The sequence below is a fragment of the Terrapene carolina genome, unplaced genomic scaffold (genome assembly GCF_002925995.2).
Source record: "Terrapene carolina triunguis isolate 2854851 unplaced genomic scaffold, T_m_triunguis-2.0 Scaffold69, whole genome shotgun sequence".
Lineage (NCBI taxonomy): Eukaryota > Metazoa > Chordata > Testudines > Emydidae > Terrapene > Terrapene triunguis.
In genome coordinates this window covers 22,917,942-22,941,805 of record NW_020664420.1, presented here as the reverse complement: position 1 = coordinate 22,941,805, position 23,864 = coordinate 22,917,942, and the positions used below count along the sequence as shown (strand labels likewise).

General features: G+C 49.4%; 2 protein-coding genes across 4 annotated transcripts in view; one reads left to right on the top strand and one right to left on the bottom strand.

The window, feature by feature from the left end:
• Positions 1-1,376, bottom strand: part of NNT (nicotinamide nucleotide transhydrogenase) — a 63,836-nt gene extending 62,460 nt beyond the window's left edge. The window contains exon 1 of one of the 3 annotated variants that reach the window (XM_026649078.1): positions 1,283-1,376. The gene's annotated coding sequence lies outside the window, so the exon portion shown is untranslated. Of the gene's footprint in view, positions 1-759; positions 811-1,282 lie in introns of those variants that run through there. The other 2 variants (XM_026649079.1, XM_026649080.1) reach the window with 2 other exon arrangements.
• A 22,117-nt stretch (positions 1,377-23,493) lies between these two features.
• The window catches only part of PAIP1 (poly(A) binding protein interacting protein 1), a 34,555-nt gene continuing 34,184 nt past the window's right edge, over positions 23,494-23,864 (top strand). Inside the window, exon 1 of the mRNA XM_024203115.3 lies at positions 23,494-23,760. Coding sequence (XP_024058883.1) covers positions 23,532-23,760 — 229 coding nt within the window. The 5' untranslated portion in view covers positions 23,494-23,531. The remainder of the gene's footprint in view (positions 23,761-23,864) is intronic.

Here is a 23,864-nt window from a genome sequence, read left to right as displayed (position 1 = left end):
TACGAAAGCAGCATGATCTGATGACTGGAGCACAAGAGTGGAAGTCAGCAGTTCAGAGTTTTATTTCTAGTGCCATAAATGACCTTCTTTTTGATCTTGGCCAAGTCATTCAAGCTCTTTGAGCCTCATTCTGTCCATCTGTATTTACATTCTGTGCCAAACGCCTTGAATCTAAGACCTATTTAGCACATGGAATTTCCATTAACTTCAGTGTGAGTTGCTGGTATGATCATTTGTCTATATGTAACTCACAGCTAACACCTACACGAAAGGAGTGTTCAACAACTTTTAATGAAAAATGCTACAGCTGTGCAAGCATGACACTACATCAGGCAGACTGCATCTTCCTTCCCTTCCACATAAAATACATGCATGCATCCACGCAGCAAGCTCCTTGTCACTTAATCTCACAGCTTCCTTCTCCGTTCTATAGCCCCTCCCCTAATCCTTTACAAAAACTACGTTTCCGTGAAAGCTACATTGTGTCTAGGTAGCACAAGGTCATCTATCCCATTGCTACTGTAGATCTGTCCTCTATTGTTGCCAAAGTCAATACATTAGCCCTCGTTACGAAGTGAAGTTACTGAAACTCAATCCTTGCTTCCTGCAAGTTTCGTTTTTCAGACTTGATTTTTCCAAAATCTTTTCTTGATCACCAAGTTTAACTCACTCTACTGGGCTGCGTTGTAAAAACCCATCTTTAAATGTGATAGAGAATTGAACTACCACTGCTGGGATTGTCTCAGGCATTGTTTATACCTCATCACTGTCCTGCTATTGTAAAAGATAGAAACTTTCTTTTGTTCAAGTTTTTTTCCTCCTGAAAACCGTCTTGCATCCAAGTTCCCTCGAATCAGCAAATTGTACTGAGTCTCCAGCCTCAGGATCTAGTTCCATTTAGTTTTGCTTGGTATCACCCACACCTCGTGATTTAGTGAAATGAGGGTAGAGTGGGCAGCAGCTGTTTTACCCGCTGTTGCAGTTCCAAAGAGAAGAGAATAGCACCTACTGTTTCATCCCTCCCCCGCTTCCCAACCACTTGCTGCAATTTCAGTAGGGAGGGGGGGCAGAAAGAATAAAATCAGCCATTGTATGCCAAGCATTTGCTACAATGTTATAGCAGAAGGATAAAACCAGCTGCAATTGCAACGGAAAGACAAAGTAAAAAGCAGCTGGATTATCCCCTAGCTCCGCACGCAATCGCATCTGATTAACCCACCCTTTTGCTAGAGACTAAATAAGGCGCCTCCCCAGCCCCATTACAGGAGACAATAGCACCCACCAGCCTCCACGCTGCGCTCCCTCCGGCCCCTGCTCCCGCTGCGCTGACCTTCGGACATGAACCGGCGCGCGCCAGGGCCCAGCCAAAGGGGAGGGGCGAACGTCCTCCAACCCGGAAGTACTGGGAAGAAATCTAGGTCAAGCGCTGCAGGCAAAGCGGGTCACGTGATCTGGAGAGTACTGTACCTGGGCCTCCTTCAAAAAAACGGGGGGGCGGGATTAGCGGATTTCATCACGTGACGCTCCTTGACTGTCTGTAGCACAGAGGAGCGTGCGTGTGTCGGGAATCTTTCCGCCAGGCTCGTTCCCACGCTGTACGGGGGGGGGGAACGAGTGTCTGCAGGCTGCCCTCCTGGCTGGCTGGCGCGGGCCGTGTCCTACCGCTGCCAGCTGCCTGGGGTCAAACACCAGGAAGAGTGTTTAAAGCTAACAAATGGCGGGGTCTTTTTATTTGCCTTGTGGTGTGTCTGTTCCTCCAGGTCAGGTTTCCAAGCTTTTCTTGACAGCCCTCCAGTATAGAAACTTCTTCAGTGAAAGTTGAGAGCCTCGTGCAGTGTCCCCATTTCAGCAGCTGAGGCGTTAAGAAAAACTCCAAATACTGTGAGACTCACCAGAGCTGGAGAACACTGGAATCTAGGGGAGGTGTCCTTTGTTCTTATTGTTAGGGGTAATAGTAGTTAGATGTAGCTACATCTCCTTTGCTGTGTGTAATATTATGTTGTGATATGTGTGCTGCAGATTTCAGACAGGCACATTCAAGAAGGCTAAAGTTTGGGGTATAAAGAGCCTTAGGCATCTTGCTTAATTAATTAGTTAGCTGAGTATTGTTCAGGAAGCAGTCAAAACACGTAAAGCATTGAGTATATAGTACATTTTATTTCTTGAAATGTGTGAGCTGTAGCAAAAGATCCTCTTTTGTTTGTCAATCTATACACCACACAAAGGAGTGACAGTATACATTCTAATTATTAGGATATCAGTAAATTAGGTAACATGGTGCTTTACAGAGGACTGCTCACAAGGAGCAAGTATCAGGGGGTAGCCTTGTAGTCTGTATCCACAAAAACAAGGAGTCTGGTGGCACCTTAAAGTCTAACCGATTTATTTGGGCATAAGCTTTTGTGGGTAAAAAAACCTCACTTCTTCAGATGCACAAGGTACAATTTATCTGCCCACATTATCATCCATTTTTGTAGTCACACAATTCCTTTCTAGCATAGACAACTTATTTCCACGTGCAATTTAGGCATTTTTTAAAATGCCGCCTATCTGTAAGTGCAAAATACCCACCACCTCAGTACTTACTTTTGTTTGTTTTAAACCTGCTGCCTATTAATTTCATTCATAGCATTAATTTCAAATTTTTAAATGTTAAATTTAAAGTGAATTTGAGCAGAGGTGAATATGATTTGTAAGGAGATTCTAAAGAGGAAAACCCTAACCCCAAATCAGAACAACTGGATCGTGCTCAATAGCAGTACTCTGAAGTCCAGTAACAGTACTGAAAATAGTAATCTCAACAGGTCAGCACTATACCCCCATCCTATAGCTGACCTTGTGTAGTTGACCTCATGGTAAAAACTACAGTGCCTTTCCTCCACTAGCATTTTAGGATAGCTAACATGTATTAAGAGCAACAAAATGACTAATGTGACCAGAAGGAGGTGAGAGGCAGATGAGTTGAAAGTCTCTAGGTAAAGATTGGGTGGGGGGGAAGGGATCATAGTAGGGGTCTAGTAGAGACCACTGAATCAGAAGGAGGAGGTGGATGAGGTATAACAACTAATAGCAATGTCTAAAACACAAGAGCTAGTAATAATGGGGGCTTGTGATGGGGTGGCTGCCCCGACTGGCAGAAAAGGGGTTAAAAGCAGCCCTAAGGAGGCTGCACTGGAGGCAGCCAATTCGAAAGGGGCTGAGAGGAGTAGCCAATCATGGCCGGGTAGGCTCATATAAAAAGGGCTGCAGAGCAGAGCAGAGTTCAGTAGATGACTGGAGCTCAAGGGGAGAAGCCCAGGCTCCTAGCAGAAGGAAGAAGCCCCAATGCCTGGGACAATTTAGTGCTGCAAGCAGGAACTGGGGGATTTAGAGAGAGCTCCTGGTGGGCTGCTAGGGTCTACAGGCTGAGACCCTGAGGTAAGGACAGAAAAGGGTGCTGGAGCCCCATGGGAAGTGGCCCTGGGATAAAGGACTGTAATTGCCACTGAGGTAGTGGCTGGACAGAGATTGCAGGTCCCCCAGAAGGGGAGAACACAGAGTGTGGCACAGCTGAATGGCAGTGTTGCTGAAGAGGATGCCGCAGTCCTGGGAGTGGTGCAGGTCCTGGAGCGAAAGTGATGCTGGCGAGGCACCGCCAGAGGAGGGTGCCCTGGCAAGCAAAGCTAATTCCCATGACAGCCAGCAGGAGGCACCAGAGTGGTGAGTCCCACCTCATCACAGGGCTGTTAACTGTGACATCTGTTGGAAAAGTAATACAGGAAAGCACAACATTCTCAATACATTCTTGGAATATATTAGGAATAACTTGTTTCAGAAGGTGAAAGAAATAATCAGGGGGACAGCTATTTCGGACTTGAGTCTGATCAGGGAGAAATTGGTTGTGAGTCTGAAAGTGGAAAGCAATTTGGATGAAAGAGATCATGACATGATATATTTCATGATCCTAAAGAAAGGAACAAGTGAAAGCAGCAGAATAAGGACAATGGAATTCAAAAAAGCAGACTTTAACAAACTCAGGACTAGTAGGAAAGGTCACATGGGAAGAAAAGCTAAGGGGAAAAATTCAGGAGAGCAGGTAGTATCTCCAAGAGACAATATTCAAAGTGAAACAACTAACTATCCTAATGTGACCGAAAGATAGGAAGAATAGTAAGAAGCCAATATGGCTCCATCAGGAGCTCTTTAATGAAGTGAAAATCAAAAAGGAATCCTACAAATGCTAAGGAGGAGTACAAAAGAATAGCAAAAACATGTACAGGCAAAATTGCAAAGTGTAAGCCACAAAATGAGTTACAGAAAGAAGATGTTCTGTAAATATATTGGTAGCAAGAGGATAATGAAGGAAAATGTAGGTCCTCTATTTAGCAGGGAAAAGCGCTAATAATCGATGACGTCAAGAAAACAGGTGTTTCAGGCCTACTTTGCTTCAGTCTTTGCTAAAAAGGTAAATTGCTATCAGATACTTAACACAATTAATATTAAAAGGGGGGAAGGAATGCAAGCCACAACAGGGAAAGAATAGGGTAAAGAATATTTAGATGTACTCAAGTCAGAGGTCCTGATGAAATTCACCCTAGGGAGCTTAAGAAACTAGCTGAAACAATCTTGGAACCATTAGCTACCTTTTAGAACTCCTGGAGGACAGGTGAATTACCAGGGATCTTGAGAAGAACAAACATAGTACCAATAGTTAAAAGGGGGCAAAAAAGGACCCAGGGAAAAAAGAGGACCCAGGAAATTGTAGACAATCATCCTAACTTGAATACCTGGCAAGACACTGGAACAAATTATTAAGCAATCAGTTTATTATCCTCTACGTACTTACAGGCTAACAAAGAGTGAACATGGATTTGTCACAAACAAATGATGCCAAACCAATCTAATTTCCTTTTTGGACAGGATTACTGGCCTGCAGGGGGAGGGGACAGACTGTAGATGTGATATATCTTTAGTTTACTATGACTTTTGACACAGCCCCACATGATATTCTTATAAGCAAACTAGGGAAACATGGTCAATTACTATGAGGTGGGTGCAGAACTGGTTGAAAGTAGTTGTCAAAGGTTTGCTGTAAAACTGGAAGGATATATCTAGTGGGGTGTGGCAGAGGTCCTGGGTCTTGTGCTAGTCAATATTTTCATTAATGACTTGGATAATGGAGTGAAGAGTAGGCTTATACAAATTTGTGGACGACACCAAGCTGGAAGGGGTCGGAAATACTTTGGAGTACAGGATTAAAATTCTAAACAACCAAGACAAATTGGAGAATTGGTCTGAAATCAACAAGGTTAAATTCAATAAAGAGAAGTGCAACATACTAAACTTAAGAAGAAAAAAATCAAATGCACATATACAAAATGAGGAATAATTGGGTAGGCAGTATTACTGCTGAAAAAGATCCGGGGGGTTACAGTGGATCACAAATTGAATATGAACCAACAATGTGATGTAGTTGCTAAAAAGGCTAAAGTAATCCGGTGGTGTATTAACAGTATTGCATGTAAAACATTGGAGGTAATTGTCCTGCTATACTTGGTACTGGTGAGGGCTCAGCAGGAGTACTGCTTCCAGTTCTGGGCACCACACTTTAATATGGATGCGGACAAATTGAAGAGAGTCCAGAGGAGAGCAATCAAAATGATAAAAGGTTTAGTAAACCTGACCAATGAGGAAAGGTTAAAAAAAAAAACTGGGCATGTTTAATTTTGAGAAATAAAGGCTGGAGGGGGGAGGAGGCATCTGACAAGTCTTCAGATACATTAAGGGCTGTGATTAATTGTTCGTCCTATCCACTGAAGATAGGACATGAAGTAATGGAAGTAAGGGAGATTTAGGTCAGATATTGGGGTAGGGGGGGAACTTTCTAACTATACAGATGGTGAAGTACTGGACCAGGCTTTCAAGGGAGGTTGTGGAATCCTTGTCATTAGAGTTTAAGAACAAGTTGGACAAATACCTGTCAAGAATGATATACAGGTCTGTCTCATCTTACGCTGGGGTTACGTTCCGCAGTCAGCGCCTAAAGCGAAAATCACCTATAGTCAAAATTACATTGAGTGTAATGGCAGGCAGAATTGCCCGCACTACAGAAACAGTATTTAAATTGTTATTTTTCTCTTTTTGGTTTTGCTGACCGTGTAAAGCTGAAATCGCACATGTTAAATGCACCTAAGATGCGACAGACCTGTAGAATTACTTGGTGCTACCTCAGTGCAAGGGGCTGGATGAAATAACCTCTCAAGATGCCTTCCAGCCCTACATTTCTATATTTTGTGAGTCTATGAAAATCTGTGTGTAGGCCAGGCCTAATACTGAAGTAATAGTTTCCATGTGGGGTGGGGGGACGAGGACTCACTGGCGCGATGCCTCCTGCTGGTCGTCCTGGGAATTAGCTCTTCCAGCCCATAGCGTCCTCTGCAGGCTGGTGTCTCGCCTGCCGCTGGCCCCGTGTCCTTCCCAGACCCTGGTGCCCTTCGCCAAGGGGTTCTGCCCACCACAGTATCCCCTCACTCTGGGTCTCCCCTCCCGGCGGACCCCCAACCCCCTATCCCCACCTTGCCTCAGTGGCTACTGCCAGTCATCATCTAGCCCCCGCTCACTGGAGCAGATTGCAGTCTGTAGTCCACTCATCACTGGCAAGAGGGGTTTAGACCTGCTGCCTTTCCTAACCCTGGGCTGCATCTCTGCAACCCCAGTACCTGCTTTGAGCCTTTACCAAGGCCTGCAGCCTGGGGAGTTACCAGGCTGGAGCTCCCCCACTCCTCTGCCTTTCCCCAGCCCTGCTCAGCCTCAGGTACCCTGCTCAGCTCCTAGGCCTTATTGGAAAAACCTGGGAGGTGGGTGGGCGCAAGCCCGCCCACTTCTAAAGGCCCCTCCCCCAGCCTAGCGAGAGGGACCACTGGACCCAGGAACCAACTAATTGCGTGGGACCACTAATGAAAAAACGGAGTGGAGTGACGGTCAAAGGTTTGAAATAAGGGCGCCGGATGGGGACACCGAGCAGAGAACCCCGGACAGCGCCCACTGCTCCTCAAAGGTGTCAAGGGAGCCAGCGGACGCTGCCCAGTGGAACTCTGCTCGGAGGCATGAGACCAGGGAGGAACGGAAATAGGCCCCACAGTCGCAGAGCACCCCCTCGTCCAACATCCTCCTCCTGGTATTATAGATGGTAACTTTGGCTAGAGCCAGGAGGAGGTCTCGTGACTTCGTGGGGCCACGGATAGGGTGTGCAAAAATGAACAGGTGTGGGGAAAAGTGCAGCCAGAACCTCAACAAGAGGTTCTGGAGGAGCCGGAATAGGGGCTGCAACCTGGCGCACTCGAGGTAGGTGTGCGCCAGGTTCTCCCTCACGCCGCAGAAGGAGCAGTTCTCGGGAATAGGGGTGAACCGCGCCAGATACATGCCCATGCTCACGGCTCCGTGAAGGAGCCACCAACCGATGTCCCCGGCAGGCCGTGGGACCAAGGTGGAATAAAGGCTGGCCCACTGAGGCTCCTCACCCTCCACCAGTGGTAAATAGTCCCGCCATTTGATGTCAGGGCAGGACACAAGGGTGAGGAAATGCAGTGTGTGGAACACGAGCGTGTACAGCTGGTCTTTGGGCGCGGTTTGGAACTGGACTGGCTGCAGGGTGTGCAGCCGGCTCGGAGTACGGGAGCGGGGAAGCCGGGGGGGCTCGCGGAACAGGGGCCTGATAAAACGGTCCAGAGGGCCCGGGGTGAGGGGTGGGCGGGGAGCGCCCTCTTGCCGGGCCTGCTGCAGGAAGATGAGAGAAGGGGGCGACAAGGCAGCGCCCACCTCCTGGAGTACACGCAGGGGGGTCAGAAGGGTGGAGAGCCCCACGCGCCGGCCGAGCGCACAGGGATCCACCCAGTCCCCCCTGTCGTCGTCCAGGAGATCTCTGACCCTGGTGGTTTCTGCCAGGACCAACCTCCGGCACACCAAGGGAGACTCCGCCACCTGCACACTTAGATCGGGGTTGTGTAGCAGGGGCTCCACGAGGAGGTCCGCGCCCTCGGTGGCCACAACGGACCTGGTTGCCGAAAAAAGCTTCCAGGTCCGGATGAGGTCCTGGTAGAAGACCGGCAGCTCTGAACGGTCTCGTGGGAGACCCCTCGGGTGGAGAAAAAAGAGCTGCCAGTCATATTGGAGCCCTCGGAGGCAGCGGGTGGAAGGTGTGCGCCAACGTGCTCCATGCCGGACTACCTGCACCGTAAAGGAGTCACTGCAGGGCCTGGAGGCGGAAGACATGGACCTGGCTGCGAAGGCAGACCAGGCCTTGCTCTCCCTCCTCCAGGGGAAGACTCAAAACCCCTGCAGAGACCCAGTGCAGCCCCGGCCAGAAGAACTCCAGGGCCATCCTCTGGAGTCTGGCTAGGATCCCCGGGGCTGGGCTCAGGGTGTTGAGCCAGTGCCAGATCATGGACAGGACGAGCTGGTTCAGCACCAGCGCCCTCCCTCGCAGGGAGAGACACCGGAGCAGTCCATCTCCGCAGCCGCTCACCCACCCTGGCCTACAAATCCTGCCAGTTTTCTGGTGGAGAAGGATGCGTGGCGGATAGATAAACGCCGAGATAGTGCAACGGACCCACGCTCCACCGGATGGCTTGAAGCACAGGTGGGAGGGAGCTCGCCTGCCACCCGTCCCCGACCACCAGGCCAGAGCGCTCGACCCAGTTGACCCGGGCAGAGGAGGCCGCTGAGCAAATGGCCTGGCAGGCCTCCACCCGCACCAGATCACTCAGGTCCTGGACCGCGAGGAGCACGTCGTTGGCATATGCCGACAGGACCAGCCGCAGCTCCGGCTCCCGAAGCACCAACCCCATTAACCTCCGGCGGAGGAGACAGAGGAAGGGTTCGATCGCCAGAGCGTACAGCTGGCCCGAGAGGGGGCACCCCTGCCGTACTCCCCGCCCGAAGCTGACCGGATCCGCATACAGCGTACAGCACCTGGAGAAAGCCCACGAACTGGGGCCTGAAGCCAAATGCCCACAGAGTGCCCAGGAGATACCCGTGGTCCATCCTGTCGAACGCCTTCTCCTGGTCCAGGGACAGGACCATCCCCACGCCCCAGCTATACGAGGTCCCATCCCCACGCCCCAGCGAACGACAGACCATCCCCACGCCCCAGCTATACGAGGTCCCGGACCAAATACAATTTATGGAATATGGTCCGGCCCGGAACAGTGTAGGTCTGGTCGGGATGGACCACGTCCGCCAGCACAGACCCCAGCCGCAGCGAGATGGCCTTCTCTACGACCTTATAGTCCATGCTGAGGAGTGAGACGGAACGTCAATTATGGAGGTGCCCCTTCTTTGGCAATAAGGCGAGCATAGCTCGCCTGCACCAAAGAGGGAGGACCCTGCTTTGCAAGGACGTCCCAGAACACGTGGTAGAACTTCACGGTCAGCCCGTCCATGCCCGGGGATTTCCTGGTGGGCATGAGACAGAGGGCTTCCAAGAACTCGGCCAGAGAGAGAGAGAGAGAGAGAGAGAGAGAGAGAGAGGCAGCTCCAGCCAGTCTCGGTCGCCTGCGCTGACCGTAGGGAGTTCGGTCCAGAGCACCCTGCTAGCTTCAGCGTCGGTCAGATCAGGAGAGAAAAGGCTGGTGTAGAAGGCTCTGGCCCTTCCACGCATCTCCTCCGGATCTGTGAGGGGGGGGGGTGCCGTCCTCTGCCAGGAGGCAGGTGACATGCTTTTTGGCCCCCATCTTTTTCTCCAGGGCATAGAAGCAGCAGGAGCCGCGATCCAGCTCCCGAAGGAGACGGATGCGGGATCGAATGAAGGCACCCAGAGCCTGATGGTCCTCCAGGGCCCGGAGCTCCTCCTGCTTCTCCCGGTATGCTGCGCAGAGGAGTGGATCCTCGGGGCCGGAGGCCAGACGCCTCTCTAGCTCTAAGACCTCCCGCTCCAACTGCCCTATCACCACATCTCTCCGCCGGCTGGTACCCTGGGAGTAGTCGCGGCAGAAGAGCCATGCGCACACCTTCCCCCCACCCCCCATACCACCACTGCCTTGCCGAGGGAAAGGCACACCGCTGCCCCCGCCAGGCTAGCCAGAACTCCCGGAAGGATGCCACGAAGCCCACATGCTCCAGCAAGCTGTTGTTAAAATGCCAATAGTCTGGCTCTGGCCTCTCTGAACTGAGAGAGGCCAGCATGGTCACCAGGTAGTGATCTGAGAACAGGGCTGGCCGGATGCCGGAGGTGTGGGCCCGTGCCAGATAGAAACGTGAAAAATAAATGTGGTCCAACCGGGAGTGGCGCGACCGATAGTCCTCCACCCGGACGTAGGTGAAGGTGGTGTCGTCATCCGGGTGGTGGTCGCGCCAGACGTCCACCAGGGAGTGATGGTCCATGATCTCCCTGAGGACGCCCAGTTCCGCCTGGGATTTCTCGACTCCTGAGTGGTCCCGGTCCTCGAGGGTGGTGTTGAAGTCCCCGCCCAGGACCAGGCACTCGTGAGGATCCAGGGTGCCGAGGCAGGCCGACGCCTGCCGATAGAAACGCACTCGTTCGGGGCTTAGACGTTGACCAGGTTTAATGTCAGCCCCTCCACACAGGCCCAGACGTGCAGCAGGCGGCCCAGCACGACCTCGGCAACCCCCAGCACCTCAGGCCATAGCTCGGGGGAGAACAGGGTGGCCACCCCGGCCGAGCAGGTGTTGAAGTGGCTAAAATATACCCCATTCCCCCACTCCAGCCGCCAGCTAGCCTCAACGGCTGGAGCTGTGTGGGTCTCCTGCAGGAAGATCAGAGTCCCCCCCCCCCCCCCCCCCCCCCCGCCGGAGGCCCCCCCCCCCCCCCCCCCGTCCCCCCCCCCCCCCCCCAAGGCCCCCCCCCCCCCCCGGGGGGGGGGGGGGGGGGCCCCCCCCCCCCCCCCAGCGCTGGAGGGTGAGCTGCACCTTGCCCTTTGAGCCACGGGTGACCTTCAGGAAGCGGCGCAGCTCATCCCTCAGCGCAGAGGGGGACACAGCAGCCAATCCGCTGCCATCCTCCGGTGGGGCCCCCGAGAGATCCTCACGGCCTGCGGAGATGGGCAAGCAAAGGGCCAAGCCCCGGTGCTGTTGCGCCGGGCAGCCCGTCTCCATCCCCAGCAAGGAAGGGGGCGGCGGAGGAAATAGTGCAGCCCCCATAATGTCGGGAAGGGGAGACACGAAAACCGCCCCCTGAGGGTTGTCCGTGGGTAGCGGGAACGAGACAACCTCGGGGGCAGCAATAGAATGGGAGGTGGAGGGGAGAGGGACAGGCGATGCATTGGGGGCAGGGACAGGATCTGGAACAGGGGCAGGAGGAGGGGTGGGAATGGGATCAGGGGCAGGGATTGGGAACTGGGGCTGGGACAGGAGAGGGAACAGGATCGGGGCAGGGATTGGAATGGGGACAGAAATGGATTCATGGTCCCCAGCAGCTGAACTGCTGGGGCGCGTCTCCTCTCAACCGGGACTCAGGGCAGGAGGGGGGTGACCACCCCGCTACAGGTGGTTATACCAATATAATTATACTGGTTAAATTCACACCTTAGATAATATTGAAAAAACTTTTCCATGCAGATGAAGCCTTAGTAGCGTTATAAACGTCTTATGTAGGGTAGCTACTAGAGAATGACACAGAGCCACACCTTTGGAGTGAGGCATCTGCAGCTAGGAGCTTCCTGGGATGTGCAGCTGCAGTGCTACCAACTCTTCCAGCATTTGCTCCTGGGGGCACATGATGATATGAGACTCTGAGTTCCAATTCTGGCCCTCATAGTTGCAGAGAAAAGCTTGAAAACATGATTGTGATACACTCAAATGCCTCCAAAGCTGGGTGACAAGTAAAACAAGCCCACATTGTTGATGTGTGTTTGGGGGCCTGGATCATGATTTTTGAACATTTGGGGTGAGACACATTGCACTAGCCAGGCAAAGTTTATTTAACCCAGGGTAGCAGAGCCCATTTTATGCAGGGATGGCCCTAGACCAAATGATGCCTCTATCCCTCCATTTATTAAACTTTTCAATACCGTATTTTTATTGCATTTGAAGCCCATTCCACGACTTGGACGCACAATTTGCATGCATGATTTATCCTTGTCATATAAAACAATACATTTGCCTGTTAGTATCTCTATTTATTCATGCCATATATAAGCAAATAAAAAAAACATTTTCTCTAAGCTTATAGAAACTTTTTTAATTTTAAGAATAACTGAAGTGTATTAACATCAAGAAATTAAACTGTACACCAATATTGGGTGGACCAGTATTAAATAGTATTAAAGTAGGTGACAGCCTTAGAATGTTAACCCTAGTCGTTTAGTTCAAATAGTTGCTTTTCTTGCTTTTGCCCTCGTGAACTGAAGCACAGCGTCAGAGAGATCCAAAGAGTGGCCAATGGCATTTTCAGGTCTCTCATCAGCCATCGTCAAACAAAGATACATTTTAATGAGCCCGACCTTCGAAAAACTGCACTCACCACTTGTGACTGTGACCAGCAGCATGAGCAGAATCCTCAAAGCTATCCACACATTAGGAAAAGTGTCCTTCAGCTCTGCATCATGGATTAATTGGAGAACTTGGAGTGGAGAGTGCTTCCCATGTTGCAAAACGTGATGGATGTTGTCCAATTTGACATAAAGGTCTTCATCATTGATTTCTGAACATTCCCCTGGTGTCAGCATCTGGTGAAGGTCTGTACAATAGCTCAAGAATGTTTTCTTGTTCACCGGAAGCTTACTAAGGTCATTAAAAATAACCTCGCTGTTTTCATGGTGCTTCATTTCTCTGAACTTTTGTTGGATTGGATAGACGCTCAAGCAGTGTCAATGAGTGAGTAAAAAAAAAAAAAACCCTCTTGAATTTTTCTTCCAAGCTTCCCATCACCTTATCTCTGTCCTAATAACCAAACTGTCTCTTCTTCCAAGGAATACGAGTATCCTTGAAGAAAGGCTCAACTCCTAAGTTTTCCACCATTTCTTTGACAGCAGTGATGGCATCTTCAAAGCTGTCTCTGTAGGCCACTACAAAATCAAGGCAGCTTCTCATCAAAGTAGTAGTGGTCATGATGTCCATCGACTGAATTTGTAATGCCTTGCTTACAATGTTTAATTGTGGTTTGCCACGATATCCTGTTACAAGTGAGACCAGAAATTTGAAGTCAATGATCTGGTTTGCCACGTTTTGCGCCTTGTGTCGGATTCCGGCTTTGGCTTATGCAACTGTGCCAGTTTCATCAGGGCATCGTAAACCTCAGTCATTTGGTACCTCACTGGCCTTTTGCTGTCAATGCAGCTCACCCAGTGAGTGTCATTTAGCGGCTTCATGGTCAGATTTGTAACACTGTCCGTGAGGATCTTCCACCTGATAGTTGATGCTGAAAACAGGACATTTATCCTTTGCAGTATTCCAAAGAGACTGAATCTAAAGAAGATTACTCTGCATATGATGCAACCAGGTTGAGAGAATGGTAGCCACAAGGCAGGAAGAAGGCTCTTGGATTCAGTGCAAGGATCCTTGCCTGGAAACCACTGTTTCTTCCCTTCATGTTTGCACCATTGTCATAGCCTTGGCTGTGGCAGTCCTGAAACTTTATTTTATTCTCATTCAAAATGTTCAGAAACAGTTGTTAGGCCTTTTCCAGTAGAGTTGTCCACAGACCAGAAACTGATAAAGTTTTCCTTTACTTGGATACAGCCATCTTTGTCATCAACAAATCTTACTGTAAATGACATCTTTTCACTGTGACTAATGTCGGGAGTACAGTCCATTATTACAGCATAGTTCTTAGCTTTGCTGAGCTGCATCAATATGTTATCAAGCACCTTCCTCCTTCCCATAGGGTCAATCAATTTGTTTTTAATTGTTTTGCTGCAATAATTGTCCATAGCTTCTTTGTGAACTACTCCACAGGCATGCTCATGTATAACATCATATTTCCCAAGGAGCTCTACCAAACCAAGGAAATTACCATTATGTTCAGTGACAAGCCATGGAAAGCCATATTATTCTTTGCAAGAGGGTAATTGAGATCAAACATTGAGACTGTTCCTCCAGTGCTGGTTTTCTACATTAATAATGCGCTAGTTTTCTGCAGCTATGCATTTATTCAGCTTGAGCCTGGACTCTGCCTCCATCCATTTGGAGTAGACCATAAAATAGCTGGGTGACCTTTCATGTTGATTCAGAGCATCAACTAAGTTATGCCAGTAATTGTACCCGGAAAGTGCAAGCAATGATTTAGCATTCTTGTCAAATATTTTGCAAGAAAAACAGAACACTTTTGTCAGTTGATTTTGAGTAAACTAGCCAGCACCGATTCAGTTTCTCTATTCTCAAGCACTCTTTCACAGTCTGACTTTGAGAAGCGTCGCTTCTGCTCATTTACTGGAAATGTCATTGTGACATTCTGTACCTTGGAGTGTCCTGTAACCCCCATATTCCTCATTTATATACGATTGTGATCTTACCTTACAAGGCATGCTTTATATGCATCAGGAGAAAGAGAAATGACTTTCAGCAGATCATAATTTATCCATATATGTATATCATTACTGCATATAAAGTTATGAGAATTATGTTGTATGGTTGTCACTGAAACCTACTGTAAATTGGGAATTCGGCCAGATATTTGCTCCTCAGAGGCAACAGCAAGGAAAGTAACCAATGCTGGGGGGGGGGGAAGTGTCAAACAACCCATCAACAGCCATTGTCCAACAAGGGAGCTACAATTCAATGACTCACCTGCATGAGGCCACACCAGGGGAATTGCTCAACTTAGGCTGGAGACTCAGCAATGCCCCCCAGGGGTGGTGACACGCTTGGCCGGAGGCTCCAGCAGAAGGGACAGTGGGTTCCTTGCAGGCTTGAGTGGGAAACTCAGCCCTGCTGACCCATTCTGGACAACTCCAGTGGGCCTGTGAATTGTTAGGGACAGTGTGTCCAGGATAGCTCAGTCTGTATGACCCGATGAGCTGTGGGCAAGCAGGCACTGGCTCTGACAGTAAGAGAGAATGGTGTGTCTGCCATTGAAAGCTTACATAGTCTGTGGTGCGTCAGATTAACTATAAGCATGAGCAACAGGACGTTTGGAGCGGCTGGCTGGACCCCCGAGATAAATAAAAATTTGAGTTTAGTGTGAATCATTTTGGAAAATGCAAAATCCCATGGTCTGAGGGTCTGTTTGTGGGGGACAATGCATATGAGGTATTATGTAAGAAATGGCAGGACTTCTTAATAGCTAAGCCAACCCTCAATTACAAAATGTGAAAAAGAACTTTGATATACGGGTTGGCAATAGTAGCTAAGGAGTTAAGCAGAAATCTCTCATCTTAAAGCAGTAACAGCAAAAAGGGAGGTTTCAGAGTAGCAGCCGTGTTAGTCTGTATCCGCAAAAAGAACAGGAGTACTTGTGGCACCTTAGAGACTAACAAATTTATTAGAGCATAAGCTTTCGTGGGCTACAACCTACTTCTTCGGATAGAGTTTCACTCTATATGCATCCGAAGAAGTGGGTTGTAGCCCACGAAAGCTTATGCTCTAATAAATTTTCTCTAAGGTGCCACAAGTACTCCTGTTCTTTTAGCAAAAAGGGAGTTAGAATTAGAAAAGCTGGGAGCTCAAAACAACCTATTAGCAGGTCAGAGTTTGTCAGGCTGCTCAGATCAGTCAATTAGATTTACAAGTGCAGGAACTAACTGCTTTAAGTAAAAAGGAGAGCGACAACTACGTTCTACCAACAAAGAACGAGGAATCTCAGGCAGCAGTGAGAACTGGTGAAAGATTAAAGCAACCCAAGAGAATCATGTCTGCCACACTGCCTGCTGAAATAAGATCAACAGTTTAAAGGGAAAACTGAAAAGAATCCAAGGAGTGGTTGCAGCAATGTGACTAGATCCACTAAGGGGTTGCAGTTCTGAAATAAGCTCAGAAGAAGAGGAAGACTCAAGCAATCAAGGTCCCTGGAACAGAAGAACAACAGAGTGTCAACTTGTTTGTATAGTACAGTAATTGTTAAATGTATAATGTTTAATAAATACATAGGTTTGATGAAACAAAGTAATTGTACTTACGTGCCTGTGCTTAATTTGTGTTTTCGATGATTTACCTTCTAAAAAAATCTGGCATGTCTTGCACCCCCAGAAAGGGCATCTCGCACCCCCAGGGGGTGCATGCACCCCAGGTTAAGAACCACTGTGTTAGATTCTCGAGGGAGTCACACCCCTTTCTTTGGTCAGTTTGGAACTGTGATGAGGTAATGCTCACCTGACTCTGAAGGGGCGGGGGCAAAGCTAAGAGGGAAGAAAGGACATGATAAAAGGGAGACATTTGCCAGGCACTCTCTTCTACCTACATCTACAGCCACCCCACCAAGCGACTGAAGCGCTGATCAAGTGGGAGAGCCTGGCTGAAGGGCAACCATCCAGCCTGTGGTGAGAAGCATCTAAGTTTGTAAGGACATTGAAAGTGTTAAGATCAGCTTAGAATGCAGTGTGCTTTTATTTCATTTGACCAAATCTGACTTATAATCATTTTAATTTTCTTTCATAGTTGTTTGTTTATTCTGAAGCAGTGTGTTTGAAGTGTGTCAGAGGTTCCCCTTGGGATAACAAGCCTGTTACATATCAATTTCTTTGTTAAATTGATGAACTCCTATAAGCTTGCAGCGTCCAGTAGGCATAACTGGACACTGCAAGATGGAGATTCCTAGGGTTGAGTCTGGGACCGGAGATATTGGCTAGTGTCATTCAGTTGCACAATCCAAGGAGCAGGTTACATGCCAGAGGCTGTGCGTGAACAGCCCAGGAGTGGGAGTTCTCACAGCAGAGCAGGGTAAGGCTGGCTCCTAGAGTCAAGGATTGGGGTGATCTAGCAGATCACCGGTCCAGGTAACACCAGAAGGGAACATCACAGCCACATTACTATCTATGCCTACGAAAAAGGTCTTTACTGCTTCCTTGTATGGAAGGAAGATGTAGGAAATGTGTCAATGGTGGCGGCCAATAGTACTTCTATGGTAATAACTGACTAAAAATGCTGAACAGATCACCTTTGTTCACAAATGGGAAAAGGCTTGCAAATGGGAGTTTAGTGATGACCACCTGGGCAATTGTTCAAAGGCGTTAAGAGTGCAAAGTGAATCTAGATGTGTCAGCATCAATTCAAACATTGCATGTAAAGGTGGGAGTGTCTAAGGTAAAAGTAACCAAGCAAGTGCAATTTGTGGTAAAGAGTTTAAATATAAAAATACATATCCCCTCTAATGTGTATAGCATAAGTCTGCATTGTTACAATAATGCCAAGGGCATGAATAATTCATTTAGTAATGTAAATAGTTTCTGTAATATCATAGATGTAAAATGTGAAACCAACTGTTACGGTACTAGCGATATAAATGTAAACATAAATGACACAGGCAGATGGTCTGTAATTGGTATGTATGGAGCTAGAGAGGTCAAACAAGTGGCAGTGGTACCAGAACATTACATAAGCAATGTAGGTCCTGTGGTAGTAAAGGAGAACTCCAAAAGGCTGTTGCTCATTGAGCCAGTCTATTCTTTAAAGCAGGGATTCTCAAACTTCATTGCACTACAACCCCCATCTGACAACAAAAATTACTACACAACCCAAGGAGGGGGGAAATGAGCCTTGAGCCCACCTGAGCCCTACCACCCTGGGCGGGAGAACCAAAGCCCAAGGGCTTCAGCCCCAGGCAGGAGGCCTGTAACCTGAGCCTCGCCTCCCAGGGCTGAAGTCCTTGGGCTTTGGCCCCGGGCTTGAACTTTGGCCCTGGACAGTGGGGCTCGGGCTTCAGCCCTGGGCCCCACCGAGTCTAAGCCAGCCCTGGCGACCCCATTAAAATGGGGTTGCAACCCACTTTGGGGTCCCAACCCACACCTTTGCAAGTGGCAGTAAGCAGCAGTGAACCTAGATGAGCACCGTATATCCAAACACTGATCTCAAGATGGGAAACGTGGGTCAAAGCATCTTGCCCAAGCCAAAGAGGGTCAAGAGAGATACCGTAGCAAAGGTATTTGGAGGGGACATCTTAAATTAAATTGATGCCAGCATCCTGGATGGAAAAATCAGTAGAATGGGGCATGATGTGGCCTCTCAGAGCCAGCCAGTGACTTCCTCATTAAATCTCCTGAGCAGTCTAGGATATGAAGTTAAGTTGTTAAGATCCTACCAGAATGGTTTGATTTGCAAGAATTTGGACCAAGGGAAGCGTCACTACAATCTCCAGCCAGGTAGTAATCATAGGCACTGACTCCGTGGGTGCTCCAAGGCTGGAGCACCCACAGGGAAAAATTAGCAGGTGCTCGGCACCCACCGGCAGCCAAGCTCCCCCTGCCTTGCCTCCTCCCTCCCCCCCCAAGAGTGCCACATCCCCGCTCCTCCTCCCTCCCAGCGCTTCCCACCCCCCTGCTGCCTAACAGCTGTTTGGCGGTGTGACGGGTTGGATCACAGAAACCCCCTTGGGAGCTGCCACCCAATGTACCAAGACTACCTCTCTGTTCCTGTTTTCTCTGCCAGCTCAGGACTCCAGCACCCTGTCTTGCTGGGCCAGACACTCCCGTCTGCTCCAACACAGATCCAGGGTCTGAATCACTTGTCCCAAAGCTGCAAGTTTACCTGAAAACAGCTCACAGAAGTGTGCTTGTCTATAGCACTCAGATGCCCAACTCCCAATGGGGTCTAAACCCAAATAAATCCGTTTTACCCTGTATAAAGCTTATACAGGGTAAACTCATAGATTGTTCACCCTCTATAACACTGATAGAGAGATATGCACAGTTGTTTGCTCCCCCAGGTATTCATACATACTCTGAGTTAATGACTAAAAAGTGATTTTATTAAATACAGAAAGTAGGATTTAAGTGGTTCTAAGTAGTAACAGACAGAACAAAGTAAGTCACCAAACAAAATAAAATAAAATGCGCAAATCTATGTCTAATCAAACTGAATACAGATAATCTCACCCTCAAAGATGCTTCAGTACGTTTTTTCTCAGGCTGGACACATTCCAGGCCTGGGCACAATTCTTTCCCCTGGTACAGCTCTTGTTCCAGCTCAGGTGATAGCTAGGTGATTCTTCATGATGGCTCCTCTCCCCCTTTTGTTCTGTTCCACCCCTTTATATATCTTTTGCATAAGGCGGGAACCCTTTGTCCCTCTGGGTTTCCACCCCCCCTCACTGGAAAAGCACCAGGTTAAAGATGGATTCCAGTTCAGGTGACATGATCACATGTCACTGCAAGACTTCATTGCCCACTTGCCAGCACACACATATACAGGAAGACTCACAGGTAAACACAGCCATCTGCGGATAATGGTCCTTGTTAATGGGAGTCATCAAGATTCCAAACCATCATTAACGGCCCACACTTTACATAATTACAATAGGCCCTCAGAGTTAAATTTTATATTTCTAGTTTTAGATACAAGAGTGGTACATTTATACAAATTGGATGATCATACTCAGTAGATTATAAGCTTTGTAATGATACCTTACAAGAGACCTTTTGCATGGAGCATATCCCAGTTACGTTATTCACTTATTACCATATTTTTCTAAAATTAGAATACAATAAAAAGAATAAAGTATAAAATAGTATACAGGTACTCACCAATCCAGTAGTAGTACTGCACTGCAGAGTGTTTGGTTTTTTGAAGCACTTAGTCATATACAAGTAAAGTTTTCTATAGAGTAGGTTCTTATGACACTACATATCACTATGGGCAGTGCATGGCGAACACCCAGATAATTAAAAATACACAACACTAAAACTATACTGAACATAATTTAATCTTTCTTTGATGATTCAGAAGGCACTTCAGGATCTTGCAGTGCCTCAGGGTCATCATTATCAACATCAAGTATCGTTGTAGATGTAGAAGGTGTAGGAGATTGGGCTGAATCTGTAATGACCCTATGATTCACCCTGGAAGCTGCTTTTTTGAATAAATCCCTGATATCAGCTTGCTTACTTGTCTTCTGCCTCTTTTGCATAAAAGTAGAGTGCAGAATGTGCAATTGCATAACCTCCTGGGCAGTATACTAGTTCCAGTTACTAGATTGAAGATTTGTATTGGGAGATATCAGAAATGCCGGTTAATAGAGCTTTCCAGTTGATAAAGTGCCGGATAACACAGCTTTTACTGTACTGAGTTATTTTAATAAATCTCATTGTTTGCACCCCATTAATTGTCTAGTTCTCTTCCTTCAGTGGGAAGGTCTGGGGGTGAGGGAAGAGGATTGCTACCGGTGATCAGATACAGATCAAGGGGTACCTGTAGGAGATAGCGGGAATTTACTTCCTGGCTTCTCTCCCAACCCACTGGGGGTTTAGCAGGGGTGGGGGGGCTTGGGGCTCCTCCGGCTACGGGGCGAGGCTCGGTGCTCTGGCAGGCAGGGCCTCGGGTGAAAGGGGTGGGGCTGGTGGGCTAGCCTCCCCAAAAGGAGGGGATTCACCTGGCACCCATGGTGGTTCTGATTCAGATATTTTCCCATCAAATTTACCCCTTGCTGTAAACTAGATTGCACTTGAGCTTTTCACTTCCTATACGGAACTCCTAAAGGCTTCTTTGGGAGCATCTTTTATTTTCTACAAGGGAAAACAGACAGTAGTAGACCTGGTCTACGTAAGGCAGCTTATGTTCACTGAATTATGTTAGTGTCTATACTACAGTCTTATCCCGATGATGTAAATGCCCTACTACACCAACATAATAATTTCACCTCCACAAGAGGCGTAGGGCTTATGTTGGTGAAGTTAGGGCGATGCAGTGTCTCTGCAGACACTTCGGCTAACAGCCAATGTAAGTAACAATGAAAGTAGAGCCTAGCTGCCCCCTGCTCCCCCTGAGAGTTGAGTGGCTGGACCCCACTCCCAGGTGGGAGCCGGGGTGAGAATGGACCTTACTCCCGGCTGCGAGCCAGGGCAAGAAGGCTGGACCCCTCTCCTGGCGGGGAACTGGGAGGTGAGAAGCTCCAGGTGGCTTTCCCCGTTCCCAGCAGGGAGCCAAGGAGGACGGGGGCATGGCAGCCAGGCTTCTGGCCGGGAGCTGAGAGATCTGGCTCTCCGCTCCTCACACTGTCCCTCTTAGGTTGGTGGAAGTGCTCTTGGTGAGGATGTGCACCACCAACCCAAAGAAGGTAGTGTGGACCTGCAGAACCGTAGTAATAGGCCAGGGCAGGCACCTGCCCATTCCCCCCAGAGCGCTGTAAGTTTACATACCCTTAGAGCAAAAGTCTCTGTTCTGCAGTCTTAGAAAATCATCAAACATTATGTGTTAAGCAAGGCAAAAGAAGTAACAGTATTTCTTTTATATTGCTGCATAGGTAGGGATTCAATAGATATCTCTGGCATCTCATTAAATATGTCCTTTATTAGTCACTACTTACATTCTTCATGTCTTAAAACACAAGTACAATTACACAATAAAACAAGGTTCACGATATCACAGCTGGGCTCTCAAATCATTTCATTCTTCTATCTCACTGACTGACAGGTGACTTCTTGCCCCTTACATACTCACGGGGGCATGTCTGACAACAATCTAGGAGGATCAAGGAAAATGTAGTTCTCAGAAAGTCTGGAAGGTTACATGAAATTCTATAAAGGTCCGGGTTTCAGAGGGGTAGCCGTGTTAGTCTCTATCAGCAAAAACAATGAGGAGTCCTTGTGGCACCTTAGAGACTAACAAATTTATTTGGGCATAAGCTTTTGTGGGTTATAGCCCACTTCATCAGATGCATGGAGTGGAAAATACAGTAGGCTGGTATAAATATACAGCACGTGAAAAGATGGGAGTTGCCTTACCAAGTGGGGGGTCAGTGCTAACGAGGATGTGGCCCATTCCCAACAATTGACAAGAAGGGGTGAATATCAACAGAGGGGAAATTACTTTTTGTAGTGCTACCAAGGCCAATTCAATCATGGTGGATGTGGCCCATGCCTAACAGTTGACAAGAAGGGGTGAGTATGAACTAGAGGTGAAAGTATGCCAGTCTGGTCCGGTCTGGTCCGGCGTACCGGCAAGAGCCGGTACACTGTGCCAGACTAGACCGGCTTCTCTGGCAGTGATTTAAAGGGCCTAGGGCTCCAGCCGCTGCGGGGAGCCCCGAGCCCTTTAAATCACTGCCGCAGCTCCGACAGCCGGGCTTGGGCAGGGATTTAAAGGGCCCGGAGCTTTGACCACTGCGGGGAGCCCCGGGCCCTTTAAAACACCGCCAGAGCCCTGCCACCGCTACCCCAGTGGCAGCAGGGCTACAGCGGCGCTTTAAAGGGCCCGGGACTCCCCGCAGCAGCCGGAGCCCCGGGCCCTTTAAATCACCGCCGGAGCCCAGCTGATGGAAGGGATTTAAAGGGCTTGGGGCTCCCCGCAGTGGCAGGAGCACCGGGCTCTTTATATCACCGCCGGAGCCCTGCCGCCCCGGGGTAGCGGCGGCAGGGCCCCCGTGGTGATTTAAAGGGCCCAGAGCGCCACGGTGGCCAGCCCCCCAGGCCCTTTAATTCGCCCCGGGGCTCCCAGCCGCCTCTGCAGCTGGGAGCTCCGGGGTGATTTAAAGGCCCTGGGTCTCCCAACCACAGCTGGTGCCCCAGGGCCTTTAAATCTTGAAAGGCTCCGCCTCTTCTGGTTGAGACCACGCCCCCGCTCAGGACTCCAACATACTCAGCGTACTGGTAAGTCCTTTAAGTTACTTTCACCCCTGGTATGAACACAGATCTCTGTTGATATTCACCCCTTCTTGTCAACTGTTGGGAATGGGCCACCTCCACCCTAATTGAATTGGCCTTGTTAGCACTGACTCCCCCCCACTACCATCTTTTCATGTGCTGTATATTTATACCTGCCTACTGTATTTTCCACTCCCTGCATCTGATGAAGCAGTTTTTAGCCCACGAAAGCTTATGCCCACATAAATGTGTTAGTCTCTCAGGTTCTGCAAGGACTCCTCGTTGTTTTTACGAAGGTCCAGAACATTCTAGGAGGTTAGTGAAAATGAATCTATACCTGAAACATTTTACCTCAGTCTATTTTCCCTTTTGTCACTAACAACAGAAGCAGCACCCCGAGCCCGGCACCCCTTGAGCTCTGCCCCACAGGCAGTCATGTGCGTGACACGTCCCTAAATCCAGCCCTGCTCTTATGAACGGGTTCAGCTGGCACAGAGATGGCCCTTCCTGAAGCTGCTCCCACGCCACAACCCTGCCCGAAACCATTCCACGTGGCGTGACGTGGGAGAATTCTGTTCTATTTAATGCCCGTTAGATGCTAACCCTAAGGACACCGGGGCAGGACTTGCTTTGCTCCCCCCCCGCCGCCGCCTCCTCCGCGGGCCTCGGCGGGGTCCAGGTTACTATGGTGATGGGAGGCCTCCCGGCCGCTAGGGGGCGCTGTGAGCCCCCGCCGAGTGTGGGATGAAACTGAAAGTGAAGGGCTCAGGCTGCAGCAGCTGCCGTGAGGGAGGGAAGCGGCCCGCGGGAGCTGCCTCGGGCCCGGCCTCTCGCTCCCTCCCATGAGCGCTTGAGCGACCCGGCTCGAGCATGTCGGATTGTTTCGACCGGGCTCCTGGTGCAGGCCGAGGCCAGGGCCGGGGTCGAGGGGGCGGCGCCCTGCTGAGCGGATCCGGCGCCGCGGAGAGCGGGGCCCGTCTCGGAGGCAGCGGCTTCCACAGCTCGGGGCCCGCCGAACCGCAACACAAGTCGGGCTTCCTGCAGCAGCAGGAGCCGCTTCGGCCGCCCAAGACAGCGCCGCCGGGCACCGGAAACGCAGGTACTGCCCGCCACCGGCAACGGAGCCCCTGGGAAACCCTTCCTCCCCAGCTACCGGGCACCGGAGCCCCAGGGAACCCCTTCCCGTACCGGGCACCGGAGCCC